The 11,606-nt window shown below is 36.0% G+C and overlaps 1 protein-coding gene across 1 annotated transcript; it reads left to right on the top strand.

Moving 5' to 3' along the window:
• Window positions 1–502: 502 nt before the first annotated feature.
• On the top strand, window positions 503–10,253 carry LOC132041998 (probable LRR receptor-like serine/threonine-protein kinase At1g06840). The gene is made up of 18 exons (XM_059432661.1): window positions 503–1,450; window positions 1,581–1,652; window positions 1,880–2,023; window positions 2,100–2,171; window positions 3,256–3,327; window positions 4,076–4,150; window positions 5,062–5,130; window positions 5,378–5,446; window positions 5,573–5,644; window positions 5,792–5,878; window positions 6,073–6,141; window positions 6,236–6,735; window positions 7,186–7,347; window positions 7,988–8,271; window positions 8,669–8,720; window positions 8,940–9,190; window positions 9,344–9,478; window positions 9,775–10,253. Exons 1-18 carry the CDS (start codon window positions 1,392–1,394, stop codon window positions 10,117–10,119), a joined length of 2,589 nt encoding a protein of 862 aa, XP_059288644.1. The 5' UTR covers window positions 503–1,391; the 3' UTR covers window positions 10,120–10,253.
• Window positions 10,254–11,606: the final 1,353 nt, after the last annotated feature.

Raw genomic sequence — 11,606 nt, forward strand, 5'->3', positions numbered from 1 at the left:
AATTGGCCTTGTTATCTACTTGGTGTACCATGGACTCCAAAGTCATCAAGCACCTATTGTCTAGGATGCATATTTTGGCATAAAATTGACTTGACTTCAACAAGGTCACGGGGGTTTAAATTAATAGATCATTGCATCAAAGTTTTTATGAGGGGTGTAAAACAAATAGATTATTGTCAACATAGAGACTATCTATTTGACTTGATGAGCTTGCTGACCTTTGCAAGTCATTAAAGAAAAATGAAATGATCCGTAACAAGAATCAATTAAACAAGCTTTGCAAACATTGGTTTTCTTGAAGAAGAAAGATGAAAAGTGCTGCTAGCGTAAAAGAAGCGGTGGACATGGACGAGGTAGAGGAAGATCTAAGAAAGAATGAGCTTGAGTTTTTGAAGTAACAAGATCAAGTTGTGGATGCCTTGACTTACCAAAACATTTTTTAGGAGTGATGAATCAATTTTAAAAGGGGGTGTTGAAAAAATAAACTAGATTCATCTCAAGTACATGAATTTACCTAGTTCATTTAACAAGAAATTAATGCTAAAGATATATGCATAGTTTTATTCATGAACTAGAAAAAAGAAAAGTCTCGAATTAAAATATGATAATACTAGACTAGGTACATGTTAGAAGAATACCTATTAATTCCTAGGCACTATAGTCGTTTTAAGGAAGCAAGTTGAGTGGAGGAAAAAGGAATCATTTCCTCCAATTCTCTTCAACAGAATTCGAGAGATTGAGAGTTCTCGTTCTCTCCAAAATTTCCAACAAGTTCTACATTTGTAAATGAATTAATAAAAATATGATAAATGGGATGTGCGTACTAGCTAATTTTCAATAGTTGGAAGGAAGCTTCGAAGTGTAGATACTATAATTGAGAAGCGCTCTTACCTTATAGGATCCTGGTTGTCTAGATGGAGCACAGACTTTGGATACTTTGTGATTTTACAAACTTTTTCTGCGTAGGAAGATGATAGTCTCACATAAATTTTAGTGTCTGAAGTTTTAATTCTTGACCTGAGATGCTTTGGTTGTTATGAGGTTTACAAACATTTCAATGTTTCTTGAAACAAGTGATGGACGATGATTCTGGAGATTGATGACATTCCAGTAGACTAAAAGAGTAAAAGGGCAGCCCGGTAGACAAAGCATCCCCGTTAGCAGGGTCCGTGGAAGGACCGCACCCTAAGGGGTGTGATGTAGACACCCTACCCTAATGCAAGCATTAGTGGCTGCTTCCACAGCTCGAACCCGTGACCTATAGGTCACACAGAGACAACTTTACCGTTGCTCCAAGGCTCCCCTTTAACTTCACCCGTGACCTATATGTTTCAATAATCTGCAATGTGATAAGTCCTTGAGTTTCTCCTCTTAACAGGGAATTACTGGATATGAATCTGTCAGGAAATTTGTCACCGGAGCTTGGTCGCTTATCTTACATGAAAATATTGTAAGTCTGGATACTTAACAACCTCTCTTCTGAGAGGTTTCTGCTTTGCAAATTTTTTTCAGTAATAGTTTCTTTACAATGTATTTTTTTCCCGTCCTTACTTTTTCTGCAACTTTTTGTTTCCTAAAAGGGATGTAATGTGGAATGCAATTAGCGGGACAATCCCAAAGGAGATAGGAAATATCAAAACACTTGAACTATTGTAAGTTTAAACTTCTTTTTTACTATTCCCTTCTTTTTACTGAAATTATGGCCTCTTTTTTGTTGTTCACTCTTCCTTGAGGTTCTCCCCATGGAGAATGAGCGAATATCTGTGGATTGGGACAATTCCCACGTATATATATATTCAGGAAATATTACATCTTGCTACCTAATAATTTTCTTTGGTTGTTACCTATATATTTTTTCATTTTTATTTTATGGTTTCAGGCTTCTAAATGGAAATAAATTGACCGGTTCTTTGCCTGAAGAGCTTGGTTATCTTCCCAACTTGAACAGGATACAAATTGATCAAAATCACATATCAGGGCCCTTACCTGTATCAATTGCGAATTTGGACAAAGCAGAACATTTGTAAGAGTTTTCAGATTTGTCATTTCTTATTTGCTGATATGTATTTTCCATAATGTGATTTTGTTTTTCTGTCCAGCCACATGAATAACAATTCGATTAGTGGACAAATTCCACCGGAGCTATCTAAACTTCCAAAGCTACTTCACTTGTAAGTGTCAATAAGATTCTTTGACGTTTTTAGTGCCTGCACAGTCCTTCTGGTGGTGTGAATTGAGATGTTTCTCAATGCTTAACTAGAAATGTTGCTTATATGAATGATACATACAGAGTCCTTTCATCATTCTCAAAGAAAACATACAGAGTCCTTTCGTCTTGGATTCTTTACCTTTTGTTATACTCCTTGATACGGCCAATTTGGCCATGTTTATAAATGAAATACATTTACCTGGAAAAAAAAAATACAGAGTCCATTCCTATCAGGAAAAATAAAAGGATTTCTTTGTCTCTCACCAGTGGCTGATGGAGAGTATTTTTACTGGGTTCAACTGAACCCAGCGTTTTCAACACAGAATATGAATATATATGTAAACAATCACAAAATTTTCAATAAATATTAGATTCTGAACGCATAATTTCAGAAGTGTAAGGGGTTCACTGCTAAGAACATAAAGGTGGAACCCATAACATTAAAATCCTGGAACCGCCTCTGTCCCTCATAGCTTACTCTTTGTTTGTTCAAGGAAAAGGAGGGTACTAAATGATTATATCTATCTCTTCTTACTATTTGCAAGCAACTCGTCCTTTCTTTCTTTTTGAGGAATTAAAACACCCGTTCACTCTTACTTAATGACTGCTTCTGTGTTATCACCAAAGAAGTCTGTATTCATTTGATAAATACAGCATAAGTTGAGACCAAAAAGATCAGCTAGAAATATTCAGCTAAAATCAAACCTTGATTACCATGATGCAAAGGCCTTATTAATATCAATTATTGCACCACTAATATTGTACATAGAATATTAGAAATGACTTTTTTTGGATAGGTTAGATAAAGATGACTTGTTAACCTTAGAATGTAGTGTGGTGTTGATGAATTTTATAAAAGGCTAGCCTGGTGCACTAAGCTCCCGTTATATGTGAGGTCCACAAAGGTTCTGACCACGTCGGGTCTATTCTACGCAACCTTACCTTGCAATTGTCATGTGCCTTTTATCTATTTAATTTGATGAATATTATTTAGAGGTGTGTTTTGCATTATAAAGGACTTATTACCCTTTTCTTCCATTTTCCAGGCTGCTTGATAATAACAACTTATCGGGTTACCTTCCACCAGAGCTTGCTCAAATTCCAAATTTGCGCATACTGTATGCCATCTTTCTTTGCTATGTGTAAAATACTATTTGGATTACTGATACGATAATACCTTTTCATTGGTGATAACTTTGGTGCCGCGGTACTTTTCTATAAGACTATTCTTGATGCACACAGATGGAAATACTAAATTGCTAAAGTATGTTCGAAGTGTAAAGACAGGATATATTAGATTTAGCTTTTCGATCTCTGCTAAAGCAAAACTTGGTAAAGTCAATAAAGAAATAACAATCTTGAGAGTTGCCACTGGAATAGTATGCTGACACTGCAATAGAGAACCTTCATGACTTTCAGCCAATCAAAAGATTTTATGGTACTAGCAAATGATGAAAAAGTTCTTGTTATTGTTAGTGAGGCTTTATTTATCAAGGAACCAGTTGAGAACTGTTTATTTCGGGTAGAAAAGATTAGCGCTCATAATGAATAAAAGATCAGCAATAAATAGTATGAAGTTGAATCACTTTCTGGGCATAGTTATCACCTATTCACCTATAAGATTTTTCTATAGATAAGAAATGTCATGTTCTGTATACATGTTAGTTCTAATGGAGATTTGACATTAAAGGGATGCAGCTCATAAAATGGACTAATCCTTTGTAGAGCTGTCTATTTACATATCTGTTTTTGTTTATTCTCTCTGACAAGTTCTTTTACTGTCTCAATATCTGTTCTTTCTGCTATAACTTCCTTTTATTCCCTAAACAGACACTTCTCATATTTGATTTTACTCTTATTTTGTAGTCAGCTTGATAATAACAACTTTGAAGGAAGTCAGATACCCGATTCATATGGGAATATGTCACGTTTGTTGAAACTGTAAGTCCATTAAAATCTCTTGTTTGTGTTGAATTAGAATTTATGGCGTGTTGATAGAACTTATTATTTACGTCCAGGGGTGCATGAACCATAACATCAAAAGATTTGTGTCACAGCTCTTATATAATCTTCTTGTGAATAGGCATAACTGTTTAAACACTTTTCTATCAACATTAGTTTTCATGTTTTTTTATATCTACTATGGGTTCTGAGACTGCATTGGGTGTATACGAATATACATGTAGAATCTTTGATGGTTAGAACTCCTATTTAAGCTATTATAGAATTGCTAGCATAAATGAATGATAAAGCATATTATCTTCAAATATAGAAGTAATGCAGTATATAACCTATAATTTCAAGTTAATTTTGTCATTAGAACAATGATTCAAAGTTGATTGTGATTTCCTGTTGGAGATTCTTCCAATGGAGGTTCACCTTGTTACTATTCGGCAGCAAAGGAATAGCCATTATTTGAAGCAACCAGTGGAATTACGCTGAAGTTACCAATCAAAAGAAAACAAAAGGGGACTGAAGAACAGGATGAGAAAACTAAGAAAGAGGCGGAAGAAAACATTAATTTATCATAACCTCAAATAGTAGTTACAAGTAACATGAAGCAAATACGACAAGAGATAATTTACTCACCTGTAAAGCTTACATATATCAAGCTAAAAACTTTTAAGATCAGATACTCTGGAACCACTGATTATTTTTACAATTTCAGTAGCTTATATTTTTTCATCTTCCTGATTGTAAGCGAGTATTTTTGCTTTCTCATGCTTCATTTGTTTCGAAGTAGTAAAAACCTCATTTGTTTCAAGAAAGTAGTGAAAACCTCGCATTGAAATTAGTACTATTCCTGAGATCTTATATTAATTTGAAGTGATTCTTCTTTTCCATTCTTCCAGGAGTCTGAGGAACTGTAGCTTACAGGGACCGGTTCCAAATATGGGCAACATACAGAACCTTACTTACATGTAAGAATTATCCCAGGTTCTATGTCTGTGCACACTATAAGGGCATTTATACTCTTTTTACATTACAATGCTGTTTCCATGGAGAAATCAAATGCTAATAATCAGGAATCACTCGAGGGAACACAGGTTCTTTGCTTTAGGCTAACAGCGGCATCACTTAAGATCATTATCGAACTTAAATACCCTTTTTGGTCATTACTTGCTTTTACAACCATGAATATTCTAATTAATTAATTTCATATTTCAGAGATCTCAGCCTTAACCAGCTAAGTGGATCCATCCCGTCGGACAAGCTTAGTGACAATATGACGACAATGTAAGAGCTTGATCCAGTTTTTCTGTAAGCTTTATAATGAGATATTATTATCTAGCTACTACTTCCGTAAATGATACTGTTGATCTGTTATTTACTGAAGCAATATCTTACTTCTGCTTGTGGCAGTGATCTGTCATACAACAATCTCAACGGAACTATTCCTTCAAACTTTTCAAGCCTTCCTCATTTGCAGAAATTGTGAGCATTATTTCCTCTGCTCTTTATCATTTGTTTTACTCTAGAGACCGGTCTTTTATTAAATAATTTTGTTAGTCGTTTACCATTCAACAACATAAATAGCTCGCTCCAAATATCATTAATTTATTACTTTATTCTGCTGCTCAGGTCACTAGAAAACAATTCATTAAGCGGTTCTGTTCCATCAATAATTTGGCAAAATAGGACATTCAACGCAACAGAGACACTTATCATGTAAGAACTGAAATTTGGGGAGATCCACATTTGCTTCTAAATTTATCATGAAAACAAAAGATTTGTTCCCATAACAGCATGTTCCTTTTTGCTACCCTAAGTTTTAATTTTTCCTATCTGTCTAGTCTTTTGATAACTCCATACTTTGTGATCAGTACGACTGTAGTTAAGATGTATCTGCTGCAATACTGCAGGGATTTGCGGAACAATAAGCTTTTGAATATCTCAGGAACTCTGGTTGTCCCACAAAATGTCAATGTTAGGTTTGTTTTTGTCATAATCACCATCTTCAATAATTCCTCTTCGTTTAAAGATACAATGTGAACATTTTACATTCTCATATTATTTTTCTTCTAGTCTTGAAGGAAATCCATTGTGTTCAAATTCTATCTTAATCAACTTTTGCGGACCTTACAATGGAGATGCCGGTGGTACCGTGCAATTGGCAAACAACACAGATTGTCCTCCTTTGGCGTGTCCTCCACCCTATGAATATGCCCTGCCATATCCTACTTGCTTTTGTGCTCTACCTCTGCTTGTAGGATACAGGCTGAAGAGTCCTGGATTTCGGGATTTTCGATCATATGTGGATAAGTTTCAGTGGTATATCATGTTTGGTCTTAAGCTAAATCTATCTCAATTACACCTTAATACGTTTGCATTGGAAGCTGGTCCTCGGGTGAGGATGTACTTGAGGATTTTCCCCATCTATGTTGATAATAGCAGCTCTCATTTGTTCAATAAAAGTGAGGTCCTAAGACTCCGGAGCATGTTCACTGGATGGCTGATTCCTGATAATGATCTTTTTGGGCCTTATGAACTTCTAAATTTCACCCTGCTTGCAGATTATAGAGAATGTATGTATGCCTCCTTTAATTAAACATAGTTCCAAGGAGTAGTCGCTGGAGAGGAATTAATCCCTCCACCTCTTGATTGCTTTACTTTCTTCAGATATGTATCTGATTTTTGTTTTCTATGATTTTCTCTTAACTGACACTAGTTTGCTACAAGTGAACTTTCAATAATCTTTAGCATGATTGAATCTGTTCTCTTGCCGTTGTCAGTAAAAGATATATATAACTTGACTACGTAAACTTATTTTGACGAGTAAATAATTTGGTATATCTCTTGGTTCTTCTTGTACTTCTGTTTTTGTTGGTGTGATCTCCTTTTATGATGCCTTAAAATTGTTGGGCCAGACTGAATTTGGTGGCTTACCAATCCTTATTGCAATTATGGAAGACAACAATAGATATCATATCATATTTGTGTCGTTGTGATAGGTCGTGTTTATTGTTCTTTTGCAGTCATCCCCCCTCCCTCATCATCTGGTATTAGCAAGGGAGCTCTTGCTGGCATCATACTAGGGGTAATTGCTGGTTCAGTCACAATATCGGCATTTGTATCACTTGTCATATTGAGATTGCGTATGAAGAAGCACCACCGTGCTGGTTCAAAACGGAGCCTATGTGAGTATACTACAGTTACCGATCTTGAAGTTGGTATTCGAAGTCATCCTTTCTTTTTTCATTTTAATTTAGGACCTTTTATGTTCTGTTGCTTTCTGCAATTGTCACATTTTGGATCATTGAAGACTATATATTCTCATACGTCTTTACCACTTGGATTACACTTTTTACCAAGATACAGTAATCATGAAACTGAAATAAACATTGAATTATATATAAACATGTTTATATAGAATGATGAAGATACAGTGACAAATTATATTTAGAACGATGAAGATAGAGTCTCCAGTTGAAAATACTGCAATTTCAAAGAGTATGATAATAAGCATGTCATCTCTGCGAAGAAATATGAGATGTTAGATCCAGCTAGAGTTTTCATTTGTAAATATCCTTGGGAACAAGATCTTCTCTTTCATCTAGAAAGTTGGCCTAGTTCATGAGCTTACTGATCAACAGCATAATCATCTCTTGTTAGCATATCTTATCTTGCATATTAATCAACTAGTTCGCATTTGAATAACACATATTGCTTTTAGGCCTGCAAGTTAGGTTAACCTCAATCTCAATTCTGATGCCATGAAGGTTGAGATTATAGTATACTGTCTCAAACTAAAGCTAAGCCCGCGTCCTTATTTTGCAGTGTCGAGAATCTCTGTCAAAATTGATGGTGTTAAGGAGTTCAATTTTGAAGAATTGACACTGGCGACCAAAAATTTTAACAACTCCAGCCTTGTTGGACAAGGAGGGTATGGAAAAGTTTATAGAGGTACTTTAGCTGATGGGACAGCTGTAGCCATTAAACGAGCTCAAGAGGGATCATTACAGGGCCAAAAGGAGTTTCTTACAGAAATTGAACTACTATCTAGGCTACATCACCGAAACCTTGTGTCTTTGCTTGGATATTGTGGCGAAGAAGGAGAACAGGTACACCTTATTACTTCAATTGTCTTATCATCATGAACAAATATCAAATGGAGCAGTACGCTGAGTTTAGTGAAACCAAAAGATTGGTTTTTTATGCTGGAAGGAAAAGATGATCTTTCTTACACCGATCCTACACACACATGCACCCACACGCATAAATATTACCAAAGGGATACAGATCTAAGAGATGATTTTGAGCTAGCAAATAATTGATGGACTACTTTTTTTTTCTTCCAACAATTGATGGACTACTTTAATGTTGTGATAGCTGATATTATTTCGCCTCTGGCCGAGTGTAGGTGTTTTTCTTTTTCATCTTCTTTCTACCTACACATGCCTTTCTTTCTTTTGAATCCCCAAATTTGAACATTTTGTCAATATTGTGTTTTACCTGCAGATGCTGGTATACGAATTTATGCCGAATGGTACTCTGAGAGACTACCTATCTGGTAAATAACTATATAATTCACATTATTCTTGCCTCTATTTATTTTTAGCACTTCATTTTGATAAGTAAAGAAACATTTAAGCATGCAAATGATAAACTGATCGAATCAAATTTTCTGCTAGTTAGTCTTAGGGGATTACTTTGGGGGAAAAGCACTAGCAGAAATCAAGTCTTTCACCATATCAGCTGAGATTTAATGGATTAACTTGTTATTTGACAGGTAAATGTAAAGAACATCCAAGTTTTGCTATGCGATTGAGAGTTGCCTTGGGTTCAGCTAAGGGCATACTCTACTTGCACACGGAGGCTGATCCTCCCATATTCCATCGAGATATCAAGGCAAGCAATATACTGCTTGACTCTAAATATGTTGCGAAGGTGGCTGACTTTGGACTTTCACGGCTCGCTCCAGTTCCAGATGTTGAAGGGACTCTGCCTGCTCATGTATCAACAGTTGTTAAGGGCACTCCGGTGAGCATTCATTGTTCAAGAAAGTAGATATTTTGACCAAAACCATTCTCTAATATGATGTTTATATTTGTCACCCTACCTTCTGATATACTTGAGAATCCTGTAGACGAAAGTAAGTGACAAACTTGTAAATCTAATGCCTGTTCTCTGCAGGGATACCTTGACCCGGAGTATTTCCTGACTCATAAATTGACAGACAAGAGTGACGTTTACAGCCTTGGTGTTGTATTCCTTGAGCTGCTCACTGGAATGCAGCCAATTTCACATGGCAAGAATATTGTTAGGGAGGTACCGTCTTATTGCTTCCCTGTCCATGAGTAGGGTAGAAAATGTTCTGTCTAAATACCTTTGTCATCTACACATTTCCGTATTCTCCAGACAAGGCTAGTATACATTATCTTGGAAGTGTTAAAACATAGGGGATTTGAGGAATAAGATCAAGGTTATTGGTTCAAATTCCACCTTCAAAACGGGCTATGATTTCCTCTTCCCGAAAATAACTAATTCAAAGAAACTTGCTAAATTTGATATGATTCAGTCCCTGTTCTATGATCTCATGGATATATTGTACTACATATCTACAGGTCAACCATGCATATCGTTCTGGTATGATATTCAATGTCGTTGATGATCAGATGGGATCTTATCCTTCAGAATGTGTAGAGAAATTCATAAATCTGGCTCTCAAATGTTGCCAAGAAGAGACAGAAGCTCGGCCATCAATGGCAGAAGTGGTTCGAGAACTGGAGAACATACGGCTTATGATGCCCGAGTCAGACTCTATAATTAGAGATTCCCTGGTCACTGATAGTGAAAAGGATAGCAGCACTCCATCTTCAGCCTCAGCTATGAAATATCCTTATGTTTCAGCTGATGTATCTGGTAGTGACCTTGTCAGTGGAGTTGTTCCCTCCATTCATCCTAGGTGATATTTCAGCCTCTTCTCCTATGCACAGCCAATTATATCTGGAAATATTACTTTAACATACGGCGCTATATTTCTAACACTTAGCCATGCTTGTAACATTATTTATGTATGGCATCCAACATAGTTGATGTGTGATTTTTGTGCTTGAATATCTTGTTTGAACTAGGCAAGTCAGATTCAACATAGTTAATATTGAATAGGAGTAATATAGTTATGTTTTCTTTGTTTTCACTCTCTTCAGTCAGAATCAAGATTTGACCTTGTACAAGTGACTGAGATGTACTAGTGATACGCTCAAATACGCTCAAATTACACCTCTTAAATGACGTAAGGCGATTGATGTCAAATATAGTAACGCCACAAGGTTGGGTCAAATCCCATAGGGAATAAGGTGTGAAAAGGTTACTTTTAATAGTGTGATGCTTGACTTTAGTCGTAATCCTATTCCGGTAAGTTGCAAAAGAATTTGGTATGTCTAATTGCTATTTTGACTCAAGATTAATGAATTGGAATGAGAAGCCAAGGTTGTGTTCCTGTTAATGAAATGAAATGTTATAGGTGTTAATATGATATATTTTTAATGGGTCGTTGTATGGTGTGCACAATAGTCAGAAAGTATTTACTTTTTATGATTTTCCCAAATACAAAATAGTTTGATTAAGAACCATCAATTTATGCCAAGTAAACTCATCTTATTGTTAAGCGAGCCTATTATATGAGGGTTAACACCCCGAGTTATTGCTTTTCATTTCTATCAAATCTTAACTCACTTTTCCAAGTAAAAAAGAGAGTAAAATGCATAGGTTAATGTTTTCAACCACTAACCAACAATAAAGGATGAGAAATGAATAGAACACCCATTAACATAACACCCATCGTTGAGTCCACAACCTTAGTATTTAAACTTAGCAACTCATGTTTAAAAGTATAAAACAAAGCATTAAGAAGTCCCTAAAAGCTTACAGTGAATGGAAGATGATAACAAGATGGAATATTTTCCCATAAAGCTCAATGCTATGGAATATTGTGTCTAAAATTCTCAACACGATGACCCACAAAAACCCTACAAAAACAATTTATAATGGTCTAGGATGCGGAAATACTTTGTGATAAAAATGCCCCTGGCGGATACTTCTACGGACCGTGAAAGAGAGGTACGGTCCGTAGGCCATGTGCTGGCTGTCGTAGCTGGATTTCCTTCACTTCTAGGGTTTCTTTTACCCCCAACTTTTGCAGACCGTAAACAAGTAATATGGTCCGTAGATTTCTGCCGTAGTTAGATCCTCCAATGGTCCCTCGTTCTGGATAAGACTCACGGTAGGTTTACGGCCCGTAGATGTGTTTTATGGTCCGTGGATTTCTTCCATAAGTCATGTTTTCAGAAGTCTGAATCACCGAAACTTCAACACTTCAGCCTTTTTCTACATCGTAAAGTACGGTCCACACATGAAGTGTACGGCCCGCAAAATCCTTCAGAACTGGGCTTTT

The sequence above is a fragment of the Lycium ferocissimum genome, unplaced genomic scaffold (assembly GCF_029784015.1).
Source record: "Lycium ferocissimum isolate CSIRO_LF1 unplaced genomic scaffold, AGI_CSIRO_Lferr_CH_V1 ctg12837, whole genome shotgun sequence".
NCBI lineage: Eukaryota > Viridiplantae > Streptophyta > Magnoliopsida > Solanales > Solanaceae > Lycium > Lycium ferocissimum.